Source organism: Schistocerca gregaria, chromosome 7 (genome assembly GCF_023897955.1).
Source record: "Schistocerca gregaria isolate iqSchGreg1 chromosome 7, iqSchGreg1.2, whole genome shotgun sequence".
Taxonomy (NCBI): domain Eukaryota; kingdom Metazoa; phylum Arthropoda; class Insecta; order Orthoptera; family Acrididae; genus Schistocerca; species Schistocerca gregaria.
In genome coordinates, this window is record NC_064926.1 from 24496492 (window position 1) to 24513450 (window position 16959).

General features: G+C 38.5%; 1 protein-coding gene across 1 annotated transcript in view; it reads left to right on the forward strand.

The window, feature by feature from the left end:
• LOC126281155 (AP-2 complex subunit alpha-like) overlaps positions 1-16959 on the forward strand; it is a 276306-nt gene that overhangs the window by 213020 nt on the left and 46327 nt on the right. The window contains exons 9-17 of the mRNA XM_049979820.1: positions 441-578; positions 678-860; positions 1046-1177; positions 5367-5564; positions 7080-7244; positions 11247-11410; positions 11488-11617; positions 11702-11843; positions 15638-15782. Coding sequence (XP_049835777.1) covers positions 441-578; positions 678-860; positions 1046-1177; positions 5367-5564; positions 7080-7244; positions 11247-11410; positions 11488-11617; positions 11702-11843; positions 15638-15782 — 1397 coding nt within the window. The remainder of the gene's footprint in view (positions 1-440; positions 579-677; positions 861-1045; positions 1178-5366; positions 5565-7079; positions 7245-11246; positions 11411-11487; positions 11618-11701; positions 11844-15637; positions 15783-16959) is intronic.

The following is a 16959-nucleotide window of genomic DNA, read 5'->3' on the forward strand; positions in this document are numbered from 1 at the left end:
ACATGACATTCTGACTTCTTTGAACTGTCACGCTAACAAATGCGCATTACATACATCCAAGACATCATCGCCACATCTTATTCGACTGGGGACGAATTTCATTGAGTGTCGCACAACGCAAACAAGAGTAACACAGTCTCATAAGAATGCTGTTTTCATCATGTTTCTGAAATACATTATGACAGTAAACATTACAATTGAAAATGGCACAAAAGTTGAAGTTGCAATTGTGAAATAACAAGTTACAGATAAGTGAGCATGATGTCATGTTGTGGACCAGTATTAAAAAACTTTAATTGTTGTAAAATTCAGGTGTGTGTGTGTGTGTGTGTGTGTGTGTGTGTGTGTGTGTGAAGTTGTATTTTGGAAATGAGACTTCTTTAAAAATTTATTTTGAATAGTTTAGATTAGTGTAAAAGTGTTGTAACTACATTTCACAGATGGAAAAGGATGTATCAGTGCGCCAGCAAGCAGTTGACCTGTTGTATGCAATGTGTGACAAGAGTAATGCTGAAGAAATAGTACAGGAAATGCTAAACTACCTGGAGACTGCAGACTATTCAATCAGGGAGGAAATGGTGAGCACATGTTTCTTGTACTGATAGATTGGTCCAGAGAAAATTTTATGTACTTCAGTATACTAATACAGTTTCTACCAACCACGAAATTGTTTACAGGTTTTGAAGGTGGCTATACTAGCAGAAAAATATGCTACGGATTATACATGGTATGTTGATGTCATACTCAATCTTATAAGGATAGCTGGTGATTATGTTTCTGAAGAAGTCTGGTATCGTGTCATACAGATCGTTATTAATAGGGATGATGTGCAGGGTTATGCTGCCAAAACTGTTTTTGAGGTAAGATCGTCATGGAGGTTAACATTAGTAAGTTACAAAATAGTAAAATTAGATCTGTTTTGATAAGCCATATCAAATATTAGTCTCTACTGTTAACAATTTTTCCTCTTTAGAATTGGCAGCAAATTACTTTAATTTTAATTCATTTGTGAAAATTTGCTATATTTTCTGTGAAATTGTCACAGGCACTTCAAGCACCTGCTTGCCATGAAAATATGGTAAAAGTTGGTGGATACATTCTTGGTGAATTTGGAAATCTGATTGCTGGAGACCAACGCTCGTCACCCCTTGTCCAGTTTCAGTTACTGCATTCTAAGGTAAGTTCTTAAAATACACATATGTTCCACAAATTTTGTACTGTGCATAACAGAGGGTACATCATAATTGTTAATTTGCCCCTCTCTTCCTCCATTTGTGAATGAACTCATGGGGTGGTCTTGAAGCTGTGGATTACTACTTAGTCCACTGGACTTTCCCACAATATGTCCGCAATGACAAATAGTGAAACCACTAACAGCCTGAGTCAAGACACTGTCGATTGCCTTAATTTAGTCCAAATGGATGTGCATCTGAAACACAGCGACAGTTGTATAAACATCACTGATGGGAGATAAGTTTTGTTCTTACAAGAGGTGGTCCCCAAGGGTGAGATTGAGTTTTTGAAACCATCTGTATGGTGATTTCGAGTAGGGTCCGAGCAATCTCACCAGGCAACCATTCACCATAGGGGGCCGTAGTCTGGAAGTAATTGATGAACAAAAATTTCAAATTTGTGGTGTTTCAGGTCCTTAAAACTGACAATTCTGTGTGTCTGTGTGTCTGTGTGTGTGTGTGTCTGTGTGTGTGTGTGTGTGTGTGTGTGTGTGTGTGTGTGTGTGTGTGTGTGTGTGTGGAGGGGGGGGGGGGCGGCATTGTAGCATAGTGGCTAGTGGATTAGTCTGCCTTGCAAAACATTGTGGGTTGAATCTGGTCAGGTACTTAATTTTTTTAGTTTTAAATGGGTATCAAAATGGCTTTGAGGATTGTTTTTATTCAGTTAATTGGTTTAGACATAATTCTTAATATTTCTAACTGTTTGTTTATATCATTTTAATCATTGTATTAACATCTTCGTTTACTCTTATTTTCTTCTTTCTGTTCTGTTTTTGTTTGGAATCTTTGTCCATTAATTTTAATTATTTTTTGTATTATTTTCGATTTAATTTCGTCCGTTTCATCATATTATATTTTCATCCATGCTGTTGCATTCATTGTTACTATTCCTCATTTTGCACAGTTGTATATGATCCATTCTTTGGTTTAAATCTTCATCTTCATCTGCTTTGTCTTGTCCATACTGGAACAGGAATTTGTGCTTTAAATGTTTGTATGATGATAACCATCTGGAAAAATGCGCATGTTGTATGTAACTAGATATGAATTTTTACATCATACCAGAATAAATAGATTATTTTGTCTTTTGTTTTTTAACCAATAGATTAGCATTTTGTGATAGGTAAATAAAAAATATTACCAGATTCACAGATTCCAAATGAAAACAATGGACAGGAAGAAAAAGTAAGAGCAAATGAAAAAGCCACTGTGATGATCAGTGATGTGATAAAGGATTAGAAATTTAAATAAATTACATTAAAACCAATTAATCCAGTGAAATTAATCATGAGCCATGTCAATAACTATCCAAAATTTAAAAAAATCTTGAAGCACATGAGAAGTATGGAACCTACTAGCTTCTGCGTACCAGGCTCAGCAGGGTGAATGACAGCAGGGCTGGATATCTGGAATACTGACCTGCATTGTCGTATAGGTGGCAAAGCCTTCTTCAAAGCAAAGAAAATCACACACACACACACACACACACACACACACACACACACACACACACACACACACACACACACACACACACCTCACGCACATGTGAGCGCTATTTCCAGTTGCTTTAGTTGGAACATAACTATTGCGTTGAACAGAAGTAGCTATTGGTAATGGAGCAGGGGAGAGGGAGTGATATTACAGTGCAGGTGGGGTTTATGAGGGAGGGGGGAGAAGATTGCTATTTGGCAGTGTGTGTGGGGTCTGCCATAATACGGTAGAAGGTGTCAGGACAAGGCTCAAGGAGCATTGGGAAGCTGTGGGGAGGAGGATTGGAAAAGGTGAGCAACAGAGAGGGGGAAAGACTGATGGATGTGCTGGCTAAGTGAGAGCTCACTGAGGGTGAAGGGACATGAATTGATGATTTTACAGGACAAAGAAGGCACTAACTCTTAAGTGAAGGGTGTGGGTGCAGTAGGTTATTGCAGGTTGAGGCTGGGATGATTTCAGGAGCAGGGAATGTGCTGCAAGGTTAACTCCCATATGCATAGTTCAGAAAATCTGGTGGTGGAGGGGAGATCCAGATGGCCCGGGTTGTGAAGCATACATTGACTTAGAGCATGGTGTTCAGCTGCATATTGTGCCACTGGGTGGTCCACTTTGCTTTTGCCCGCAGTTTGGCAGTGGCCATTCAGAGTGATAGACAGCTGGTTCATAGTCACACCAATATAAAAAGTTATGCACCAACTCTGCTCTAATCACTGCACATGGCATGGCCTGGCCTCTGATGGGGTGGGACAAGCCTGTGACAGGACTCGAATAGGCAATACTGGATGAGTGGATTGGGCAGGCCATGTAACTGGGTCTAACACAGAGATGAGGTCCCTCTGGCAAGAGACTGGGATTGGGAACAGCATACAAATGGCCTCGGAAGTCATGGAGATTGGGTGGGTGACAGAACACCACTTTAAGAGGGTGGGAAGAATATTCAGTGGGAAGTCCCTCATTTCAGGTCAGAATGATAGATAATCAGAGCCCTGACGAAGGATGTGTTACAGTTCAGGGTGGTACAGGTTGACAAAGGGGGTGCTGCTTTGCAGCTAGTTTTTTGGGGGTTGTGGAAGGATTGTGGAGGTGTGCGAGAATATCACAAGGGAGATCTGTTCAGTCTGTACGGAGGCTAGTGCCTATCGGTGAAGGGCTTTGCGAGACCTTCAGCATACTGTGCAAGTGAGTCCTGGACACTGCAGATATACCATCCCCAGGCAGCCACACCCTGTGGGAGGGATTTTTTTGGTGTGGAATGGATAGTAGCTCCCAAAGCGTATCTGCAGTGACTAAAACTCTTTTGCTGAGTATGCTGAAGATGTTAGAAAGGCCTTCACAGATGGACACTTCCCCAAGATGTAGTCACCAGATTTTCTGTGCCATATCTCTACATACCCACAATCCTCCCACCACCCCCTAGTACCAGCTGCAAAGGAACACCATCTTCAATTCACAATACCATCTCTAGACTGAAATGGATTGGAACAGCTGAACCACATGCTTCAACAGGGTAGAGGGGAATACATAGCACTGACCAGGGATCAAAGCCAAGCTCTTAAATTCACAGTCCATTATTTTACCACTGAAACACATATTGTTAATATTATTTAGAAATAAACAAATAAACATAACTTTACTAATTGATATAAATGTGCTTCTGTTTTTGATTAATCAATGTGCAGTTGTCATAGCAATTTTAGCTTGTTTGAATGTTAGTCTAGAGAACATTTTGTTACAGGTACTCAATCAGTTATTTGCAGCTGTTGAACTCCTCCATGTGCTTCGTGTTCATTTAAAGTATGAGTAATTACTATTTCTTACTCTTGTGCTAAATGTCTGTGAAATGTCAATAAACTTTGCGTATCAATTAAATCTCCTCCAAAAATTTGTATGGGAGCAGTTACTATATAAACTCATTACTTCGCTGGTTGATATTCTGCTTAACCTGACCTTACAGATAGAAAACATTCTTCACTGTTTACTTCTTTTCTGCTTGCATTTATGCCGAACAAAATCCTTTCTTTTGTAGTGTAACGAGGTTGTCAAATGAATGCAATTCTACTTGATTTGATCCCCAAACTTTTGCTAGTCTCAATTGATTCTAGTTCATGATGGAATAATCTGGTATTAACATTAATACAATGCTACTTCCAGAGCTTAGCCTTGTCAGAGTAGTTGTTTTTGTTTTGAGCAAATCTAAGGTAAACTGCTTCATACAGTCAGTCCTAAACTCCCTGAGAACAGAGCAAATTCTAGCCTTCTCTGCTGTAACAGTCAACACTTGCTATCCTTCAGCTATCTCCCCCCTCCCCATCCCTTCCAGTAACCAGCAGTCCTTCCACCTCACCTCTCTACATGTGATGCAATGGATCATTCCATTACACATCCATAAATAAGATTAATTTTCCAAATTTGATAACTATGACTGCTTCTGGGGACCAGTCACTCACACAGCTGTCAAACATTGTTGCATGTTTAGTGCTACCACTGTATTAGCCAGCAATTTTTCAATAAAATTAAAATGTTACAGGCTCTTATCATTACCAGTAATGTGGAAATTTTTGTATGTGTTTTGTTTCATGAACGTCCTCTTCACTATTCAGTATTTTCTGTTTTTTGAATGTTTCTCACGTATGTTCACAGTATCATCTCTGTTCACCAATGACGAGAGCACTGTTGCTGTCAACATACATAAAGTTCGTGAATCTCTTTCCTGAGATAAAGCCACAAATTCAGGAAGTCTTCAGGCAGCACAGTAATCTCCGCAGTGCAGATGCAGAACTGCAGCAACGGGCATCAGAATACCTCCAGCTGAGTATAATTGCATCAACTGACGTTTTGGTAAGTTTGTTAAGGACTCAGATGACAACATTAGCTCAGTTTTATACAAGTAGTGCTACTTCTTATGATACGATAAGATTGGAAAGTCTTGGGATAGCTTAATCTCTTTAACAATGAAAGATTCTTAAAATGTGTTCAAAGAAATGCCAGAGTAGTAATAAAGATAAACACTGAGTTGACATGAAACAGCAACACTTCTGATCAATGTAACAGTTGTCTATGTGGCTCTTGGTCTGCCATATGTCTAAGAAGATTGTCAATATGGACAATGGCAGTTGCTACTTGCCAGAAATAATGAACAGCAACCACTATTCTGAGCAGTTGCCTCAAAGAGATATTGTGCAGTTTACACAATGTCACCTGAAGCAGAGAGTCATACAATAAATTGACCTGTTGCAAAAGCCTAGAATATCTTGGAGTAGCTATTAGTTCAAGAATGACATTTAACTGAAACAACTGCTGCTCGCTGTGCGCAAATACATGGAGTGAACATTTTATTTCGATACCATCTCACCAAGAAGTAATGAGAGTAGATCATAAAGGGCAGTTGAATGCCACATCAACCTTGCAAATTACTGTACTTAGGATGTACTAGACAGCCACCATCATTACATAATATTGACAAACCATTAGCTGAACATTGGCACACAATGAAAGGTTGATAATGGAGGCAAGTGGATTTTAAGTGGTGACTAGGTGCTACTTGCACATATAGGTTATAACTGTACATACTAACTGCTTTAGTTACACTTTTGTCATTAATAAACAATTGCTCTGTGATGCTGACAAATGACGAAAAAAAGAAGAATGGGACTCTAGTGCGTACATCTGACCCTCTATGTCTACAGTTAATTCATAATGGGATTTTCATATATGAAACATTTGTGGAGTAAAATCTTTGAGCTCCAATGTCTATGGAGAACAGTGTGTTCATTTTTACTAATATGAAGCTGTTTACAATTAATGCATTGGACATCATACCCAAATTGTGCTGGCAACATCAGAGCCAATGTGTTAAACTACTGTACACATCTTGTGGAGGAATTGTTTCCAGACTATTATGTGTATTTTACCACATTTAGTCATCCCAGACTTGACAATTTTCAGTACTATTACACAGTTACATGTCAAAATTGGACAGCATATCTGTGCTCAGTTTGCCTTCCTACATATGTATAAACATGGAAACTTGTGTAGGATAATGTGACTGTATTCTGCAGCACCACCTACATCTACTTCTGTGCCAGGTTGTTGCTGTGATAAAGCTGTATTAAGATAGATAGAAATCTCATAAATTAGTGTCACTTTGTGTATGTGACCCAGACTCACTTTTATTGGCATAAAGGTAAAATCAATTATAAATTAAAAGTACATCCCTAATTTTTTGTATGTACATTTGGCTGAACATTCTTAATATAATACATTGTGTGACAGAGTAGTGATTCTTTGTCCAAGATAAAGTACTTTGACAAAGCCTATTAGAAAATGGATTTGCACATAATTGTTTTCTTGCAGGCAACAGTTTTAGAGGAGATGCCAGCTTTCCCAGAGCGAGAATCATCCATTCTTGCTGTTCTAAAGAAGAAAAAGCCAGGAAGGGTTCCTGAAAATGAAGTCAGGGAAGGAAAAAGCCCTGCACCAACGGTTAATAACCATCAGCCTGAAACAACTCCGTCACAGGTAGAGAACAACAAGGAAGCAGTTATGTCATTTCTTTCTTCTATGAGAGTGAAATAGTTTCTACATGTTTCAGAGGTCTTTCTTCTTAATATGGTCATAATTGCTCCTTCTTGTTTTAAGTCAACACTCATTTTGTCTCTTGTTTGAGTCCCCCCCCCCCCCCCCCCCCCAGTCACTCCATACTGTAAATATGATTCGAAAAGTCCATGATACACTGTACACAGAAGGTTCTTGTCTGAATACTGTGATAGCTGCATCATTAAGAATATGGTAGAGCTCCGTTTCTTACAGGCAGTATTAATGTGTGTGTTCTTTTTTATTTATTTATTTATTTTTCAGTTCATTATCCACAAGAATAACTAACAATCTAGCATATTCTACTTCTTAAAGCCCTGTTCCATCAACCTCTAAATCCACGTTGTCTAAAGCCTTCTCTTTGTTTTTAAACACTGCATACATAGCCTTTTTTAAAATTTATAACCAGTTCATTTTCCAACAGCCATTGAGATGCGACATTTGCAGATGTGTGTGCTGTTCTTTCAAGCTACTCCATACTTTGGTCACTATTTAGTATTGTCATGTCATCAGCATACAATATTTTCTTTCCTTCCTCCTCAACACCTATATCATTAAAACAAATTAAATAACAATGGCCCCATTCCTGAACCCTGTGGCACTCCATATTTGATGGGTTTGATTTCTGATTGGTATGAGTTTCCTAATGATACATACTGCTTGATGTTGCACATGTATGATTTTATCCATTCACCTGGTTGCCCTCGAATGCCATAGTTGCCTAATTTTTGTATCAGCATTTCATGGTCAATGGTGTCAAATGCTTTTGAAAGATCCAGGAATACTGCAGAGACAACCTTTTTTTCATCCAAGGTCTGTAAAATGTATTCTGTTAGACTGACAGTTGCTGATTCTGGAGATTTACACTTTCTGAAACGTGTTGTGAGGGTATGAGAATGTTAAGTTTGTCCAAATAATTAACTAATCTGGTATACATAAGCGTTTCTAGGATTGTTGATAAACCTGATATAAGTGAAACTGGTCTGTCGCTGTTGGGGTCGTCCTTATCCTCTTTCTTGTACACTGGCACCACCTTCATTATCTTCAGTTTTTCTGGAAAAATTCCATCTATGAAAGAACAGTTTGCTATGTTCAGCTGTGGTGTTATTATCTACACACTTACTGGCTATATTACACGATTCGATATTTCATCATCACCAGCTGATTTCTTGGACTACAGTTTCTGTATAGTTTTCTGTAGTTCCATCTTCCGTGACTGGTCTTACGAACATGGTACTGCATGATCTTTCTGGTACCTTAATACTCTTTTGACTATTTCTTTCCAATTTTAAGTTTTCTACTACACTAATATAGTTATTATTTAGTACATTTGCTATTTCCATATCATCTATGACCACTGTGTTGCCTATTTTAATCGACCTAATACCTTCTTCTTTGTTTGACCATCTTTTTCCTTTCTTTCAGCATTAATTGCATTCCAAGCTGCCTTTGCCTTGTTTTTTGAGTTTTAGTGGTGTCAATTGCAATTGCTTTTGCTTCTCTTATTGTTTTTCTATACTTCTTTTTTAACATTTTGTAGTTTTCAGCTCCGCCCATCCATCTCAGATCCTGCAGCTTCCTTCGCTGTTCTAGTATTTCACTAGTAGTCCACTGTGTTTGATCTTGCAGCCTTTCTTGTCTCTTTACTTTGGGAAATGCTACATTAAAATGGTATTTAATTGTTGAAATAAATGCATCTTATTTTTCATTTACACTCTGGGCCTGTAGGATTTCATTCCAGGTTTCCTTACTTAACATTGTTCTAAAGCTGCTGATATTTTGTTCACTGATGATACTAATTTCATTGGTTCTTTTTTTTTTTTGTTCTGATACTGTGTCATTACTTCTGCAAAACCTGATCAGTTGTCCATGATGATCAGATATTTCTGTCTGAACTCCATGTGACTCATAGTTACACATATTAGTAATTATGTTGTCAATACCTGTCTCACTTTGTGAAGTCACTCTTGTTGGTGCAGTTATTGTTACTTTCAAGTTATGCTGTATTATCAATTCTTCAGAATCCTGTCTTTTCCCATTTCGATGTTGAAGTCTCCACATATAATAAGGTTTCTCTTCATATTCATTCTCAGTAAGCTAGCATTTTTTTTCAGAAAGATGCTAATATTGCCACGTGGTACATTCTTTAGAAGAGTACCTGTTTTAATATATATACAAATGCCGCCACCCTTATATTTAGATCTGCAGAAGTAAATAGCTAGTTTGTAGTCCTTTCTTGCAACATTACCTATTTTACTTTGTTAGTCCATGTTCACTTATGCATAATATGTCTGGTCTTACTTCACTCAGGAGTACTTCTGCTTCTAATTTTTTGTTACCAAAGTATTGAATATTTTGATGAAGTGGGTTTATGTAATTTTTCTTTTGTTGGTCTACATGTTGTGAGCTGCATTCCGAGGCAAATTCTTTAGCATCATCTTTTTTTGTATGGTGGTTACATTTTTCTTTTCCAGCTCGAGTGTATGGTTTTTTCACCCTTGTCAGGCCATATTAGTTTCCCTTGCTTGTAATGATTTTGCAGACATCTGCAAACATTCTGCTGATTGTTACAGACCCCAGTTTATTTAAATGCAAACCATCCTTCGCTAGTGAGTTTTCACATAGGAATTTGTTTGGGTCTATAAAAACTGCCCCAAGATGATCACATTGTTCTTTAGGAGCACTGTTTATTTTGGCGATACGTTTTTCACTCACTGACTTTCTGTTTATGATTCTGCTAAGTATCAGCCAAGATACTGAATACATATTTCTTGCAGAATGAATCATGTTTCTTGTTTCATTTGCAATTTCTTCCTCACTGCTGCTCCTTCGTTCAAACGTGTATAAACACCCTTTTATAATTATGTCTGGTTTCAGAATCTGGTTCTGTAGTAGCTTGTCTTGCATTAACCATATTTTTAAAATGTTTACCGAGTTGTTGTGTTCTAATTCCAGGTCGTATGTCAATCTTGCAATTGGAGACAGCAATATTCTTCAACAGCAAATCGCCAATTATTTACGTCATTTTCCTTTTGTTGCATATCTGTCGGCTTTTTTTTCCTTTTTCTGTATGTCACCACCTTCCATTATCTTCCAGGTTTTGGCTTACTGAGTTTACCGAGACATTAACGGAAACACTTGAAATGTTGTTGTTGTTTTTAAAGTCCGATCGTTCACTCGTATTTTTGCGATCTTCTTGCTTTTCCATTTGATGGTTTTTACACACACACAGGACTTCTTTTCTGGAATTAATGTAACGTTTCTTTCTTGATGGTCGGAAGTTCGGTTTTTAATGCCTCAATGTCACTATGTAGTAACTTTATAGTTCAGTTTTTGTATCAACTTCGTCACGTAACAACTGTGACATGTCCACGGAAAATAATCACTGACGAATTTTAGATTTACTTCTTGTGTAGCAAGTAGTTGAATTTGATACACAGAATACCCTTCATCACACACTTTTCACATTCTCTACACGAAAGTAGCCAAATTGGCATATACCTTACTGATTAAATGAAGTTGTCATATTCCATTTAAGAGTGTCACCATGCCTAATTTTTTTATTTCTGGATTTTCTCTGTTTCTCATAAATAAGAGCATGTTGAAGCCTGGCAGAAATGCACATATATGTAAATATTATTGTTGAATCTTCTGCTTCTCACTAACTATGAAATAGCTGTTCACATTCTGGAGAAGTAGGGAAATTCTTTAGAGACACGTGTGGAAGAAAGATACATGCATTAAATGTGTCAGTAGCTTCTTAAAGCCAACAGTTCAGCAGTTTCGATGTACATTGTGTGAACTGAGACTTTCATTCATTCTTTTGTATATTTACAACTTCATTTTGAATAAAGAAATTAAAATGTTGAGCTATTTTGTGAAATTTAATTCTAGAAATGTATCATAAACTGGTCACTGTCTTTGCAGCCTAATACTACAAACAATGCATCAGCAGATCTCCTGGGGCTTAGCACACCTCCAGCTTCTCAGCCTCCAGCGACGAGTTATCTGTTAGATGTCTTTGGAGATATGTACCCTCAAAACAATGCCACCGTGAACAATGTCACCCAGGCTGAGAGCAACGCTAAGAAGTTAGTATAAATTAATATAAAATTTAGTTGTTGCTGAAATGCATTTTGTATTTATGGCTACATTTGTCTGTGTCCAGGTTTGTGTGTAAAAATAATGGTGTCTTATTTGAGAATGACTTAATACAAATTGGAGTGAAATCAGAATTTAGACAAAATCTTGGGAGATTGGGGCTCTTCTATGGAAATAAAACGTCCTTCCCATTACAGGTAAAAAATTGCTTTAAATAATTAATTTTTTCTGATGGTCATTTAAATGTTAATATATTATATTACTGATGTTACTTTCTGCAGAGCTTTGTACCACGTCTTTCCATATCAGATGAACTTGCACCAAAACTTAACCTTCAAGCAAAGCCTGTGGAACCACCCATCCTGGAAGCTGGTGCACAGATACAGCAGATGATAAATGTTGAATGTGTGGAAGATTTTATAGGTATTTAATATATAAGCTTTATATAAGACTATATTTAAACCTGCATATAATGTAAGAATAGCCAAGTTCCAGACTTTCAGCTGTTGAGTCCTGCCATGGAAAACTCAATGAAATTAACCAGATGAGCATAACTAGCTAAAGTTAAAGTGATGAGTAAATATAAAAAATCATTTCATTAGTTAGTTAGTTTTCAGTTATTTGTGTGACGTGCAAGATTATATTAATGTAATGTATCTGTTTATGTGGTGACCACTGACACACACACAGAGTACTGAAGAAAATGTTCTTAATCAAAAACCAAAAATGAACTTAGTAGTCTGTGACAGTACTCACATTACCAGTGAAAAAAAGCTAATAAAAGATTTTTTTGTGAATGATACCAGTAAAAGGATACAAAATTTAAAATATAATTAGTAGAACGGTTCCACAAGCTAACAGAAGTAAACAGTGCATTGAAGAGGGAGGGAGAGTGTGTGTCAGTCATTGCCACTTTGATATGACATATGTGCAAAATAATATTATGAGAAGGAAAGTTGCTACTCACCATACATTGGAGATGGTGAGTCGCAGATAGAAATAACAAAAAGACTCTCAAAATTAAAACTTGCAGCAATTAATGCCTTCATCAACAATACACACACATACACATTCGTGCCCGTGCACCCTGTCACACAACTGCAGTCTCAGGCAACTGACACCACACTGTGAGCAGCAGCACCAGTGCATTATGGGAGTGGTGACTGAGTGGGGGTAAGGTGGTGGCTGGGGCAGGGAGGGGGAGGGATAGTATGGTGGGGGGGGTGGCAGACAGTGAAGTGGTGCAGGTTAGACGGAGGGCAGGGTGAGGTGGGGAGGGGGGCGAGAATTAGAAAAGGAGAGAAATAAAGAGACTCGATGTGGTGGTGGAATGACGGCTGTGTAGTGCTGCATTGGGGACAGGGAAGGAGCTGGATGGCTGAGGACAGTGACTTAACGAAGGTTGAGGCCAGGAGGGTTATGGTAATGTAGTATATATTGATATATTGCAGGGAAAGTTCCCACCTGTGCAATTCAGAAAAGCTGGTGTTAGTGAGAAGGATCCATATGCACAGGCTGTGAAGCAGTCATTGAAGTGAAGGATATCATGTTTGGCAGTGTGTTCAGCAACAGGGGGTGGTCCACTTGTTTCTTGGCTGCAGTTTGTTGGTGGCCATTCATGTGGACATACAGCTTGTAGGCTGTCATGCCTACATAGAATGCAGTACAGTGGTTGCAGCTTAGCTTGTAGACCACATGATTGGTTTTTCAGGTAGCCTTGCCTTTGATGAAACAGGTGATGTTAGTTACAGGACTGGAGTAAATGGTGGTGGGAGGATGTATGGGACAGGTCTTGCATCTAGATCTGTTACAGGGGTAGGAGCCATGAGGTAAGGGATTGGGGGCAGGAGTTGTGTAAGGAAAGAAGAGTCTATTGTGTAGGTTTTAGGGGGACGACGGAATACCACTTTGGGGGTGAGGAGGATAGTGGGTAGGACATTTCTCATTTCAAGGCACGATGAGAGGTAATCAAAACCCTGGTGGAGAATGTAATACAGTTGCAACTGTCCTAGGTGCTACTGATATGTGAGGAGACTGCTCCTCTGTGCCCGGACGGTGGGACTTCCACAACCCCTGCTCTCAATCCCTTACCTCATGGCTCATGTGTCTGTATTTGACCTAGATGCAAGACTTGTCCCATACATCCTTCCTCCAGCACTTACTCCAGTCCGGCCACTAACTTTCCTATCCCTTAAAAAGGCAGGGTTACCTGTGAAAATAGTCATGTGGTCTAAAAGTTAAGCTGCAACCACTGTGCTGCATTCTATGGAGGCATGACAACCGACAAGCTGTCTGTCCACATGAATGGCCACTAACAAACCGTGGCCAAGAAACAAGTGGACCACCCTGTTGCTGAACACATAGCCAAACATGATATCCTTCATTTCAGTGACTGCTCCACAGTCTGTGTCATATGGATCCTTCCCACTAACCCCACGTTTTTTGAATTGTGCAGGTGGGAACTTTCCCTGCAATATATCCTATGTACCTGTAACCCTCCTGTCCTCAGCCTTAGTTAGTGACTGTCCTCACCCATCCAGCCTCTTCCTGTTCCCATTCCAGCAGTACACAGCCGTCATTCAACCACCACACCCAGTCTTTTTATTACTCTCCTTTTCCACTACCTTCCTCCCTACCTCTCCTGTGCCCTCAGTCTAACCTGCAGTGCTTCACCCTCCCCCACCCCGTCCCAGCCTCCTCCTTACCCCCACCAAGTCACCGCACCCATCATGCACTGGTGCTGTTGCTCTCAGTGCGGTTTCATTTGTCTGAGACCGCAGTTCTGTGCCTGTGAGTTGTGTGTGTGTGTGTGTGTGTGTGTGTGTGTGTGTGTGTGTGTGTGTGTGTGTGTAGTTGATGAAGGCCTTAATGGCCAAAAGCTTAATTGTGAGAGTCTTTTTGTAGTGCCTATCTGCGACTCGGCATCTTTGCTGTATGGTGAGTACCAACTTCCCTTCTCATAATATTGTCACATGGAACAGGATAGGAGTGGAAAATGTGATTATATTAGTTAGTTAATTATGTGTGCCATTGATCAGTCTCGCGGTAACGTTATGATGTGAGAAATGCACATGTAAATGATGATGGTCTATCTCCCCCCCTCCCCCGCGCGCCAGCTTAAAATTATTACCTACCCCATTTCCTTAAATGACACAAAATGCGTATATTACAGCTATAGATTTATTTATTCCTATTCAAGAATTCATCTGTAGTATAGAAAGATTTGTCAAGTCAGGCATTTTATTTCATCTGGTAATTTATCAAAAAGTCTTAAATCAGAATGTTTTACTCCTTTCTGAGCCAAAGATAGGTTAGGTAGAGGATAATGTTAGTCTTTGAATTGCAATTACAATGAACTGAAGGTGAGCAGGACTTGTAGCCAAACAAATGGATTGTAAGATGTACTAAAGAAATTATTTGAAGAGTTCAAAGGGATAAGGAAATACCTAAGCAACACCTCAATGGAATGTTGGTGGATGACATTACAAAACATGCAGAGACAACTTGGATGCTCAGAAAAGTTTAAGGGAGGCCTTTATTTAGCAGTGAATGTCTGTCAAATGAGTGTTTGGGTGGTCAGCATTATCTGCTTCAGTGTGTCTTCTTAGCTCGAATTTTGTGTGGTTGTGTGTTAATACCTGCTTAAGTGCAACACCCTCAGCCAAATTTCATGATGTGCAGATGTGAATGTGAAAGTTTTTTTTCTCAAATGTGTGCAATAAATTTCAAATCTAAATGTATGTAATAAGTTGAATCATGTGTAACTCTCATAAAAAGTCAATCTAGCCTTTGAAGTGAATGTTTCCTTGAGACATAGTTCATCCATCAGAAATGAGATGAGCTGGTATAGGACCAAAATATTGTGTGCCATGTCTCTGGCAATCTGATCATATAGTACTTGGCCTTCGCCATCTCGGGAACTTACAACTTTATACAATTTAGTGAAAGAAACTGTATTTAATTACAGATTGAACTAGGTAACAATGATGCCAGTTGATCACTCTATGTAAATAAATGTTTGAAGAAAATAGTTTACAAAAGAATTTATAAATACATTGAGAAAATATATATAATGTACTCTTTAACATGTGGGTGTTGCAAGTTTTCTAACTTTTGCTTAATTGCATGCTGCTTCTGTGATCAGTTCCAAAAATGTTTGTTTTGTTTGTTATGATATTAATGCTGCATGTTTTAATAAAAATGAACTATTGTTTCAGATGCCCCAAGTATGAATATCACCTTCATATATAACAATGTACCCCAGAAGTTAACAATAAAACTTCCACTAACAGTTAATAAGTTCTTCGAACCAACTGAAATGAATGGTGAATCATTTTTTGCACGGTGGAAAAACCTTGGTGGGTAAGTAAGAATTACAAATGTTGTAAGTCTTAAATATAAATCAAGAAAATCTGTGCTGCCATATTTGAGTAATACCTTCAAAATTTAGCTTTATCTGTTAGGCATCATTGGGTAAGCAAGAAAAGATTTTCGAAGAAATAATATTCGTACTTCTGACACTTCAATGGAGAGTAATTAAGCATTTTTGTGCTAGTGATATAATGTGCATTTGCATGAGTTTGGGTTTGTATGTTTAGTGCCAATGGAAATCTTATTGGCCAAAAACTTGCTTGCTTGACAGTTTTTTTGTTGTGCCTATCTTTGACTCAATATCTCTGTTACATAGTGACTAGTAATCTATCCTTTCCATAATACTTTATGGCTACTCCCCATGTAGCAAAGGTGTTTGATCACAGACAGGCACAACAAAAAGACTGCTAAACATGTAAGCTTTTCTCTCTCTCTCTCTCTCTCTCTCTCTCTCTCTCTCTCTCACACACACACACACACACACACACACACACACAGTTTCTCTGGCTGCCAATTACAGAAAGCACATTCAAACGTGAAAGACAATGTTCAAAACCTTACATGTTTAGTAGTCATTCTGTTCTGCCTCTCTGCGACCAAACATATATGTTATATGATGAGTGGCAATTTATCCTCTTCATAATATTGCAGTCAACCTGGAAAAGTTGAAGTTTGGTTTCCCTTTCTAAGAACAAAAAATTCATATGTTGCTGGTTTTTAATTTGATTCAGCAAGTATCCCTCTGTTATTGAAGATAGGATGCTAGAACGTTGGTTTCTGTTGCATGCTTCCATTCATTAATGCCATAGAAAATAATATCCAAGAACAGTTCTGCCCTTTAGGCATACACTTGTTGTCCACTGTTGATTGTAAATTATGTGTTTGTGCTCTAGTTGCTACCTACGCAGATGGCTTCGGTGTTTTTGAAGAGCACTCCATGTGATTCTAAATGGGAGAATGGTTCAATTTATTTCTTGAGATTTTTCTTCCAACCTGTTGAAACTGATGACCTGAGCTGGTTAAGCACCAGAGCTTTCCATCCTATCCCACGCCCTCCCATGTACAGGGTAATAATTATTCAACTATATGAAATAAAATCATCACAACTTCTGAACAGTTTGAGTTAGGACTTTCAAACTGCACGGTTGGGTGCAGGGCACAATGGGAA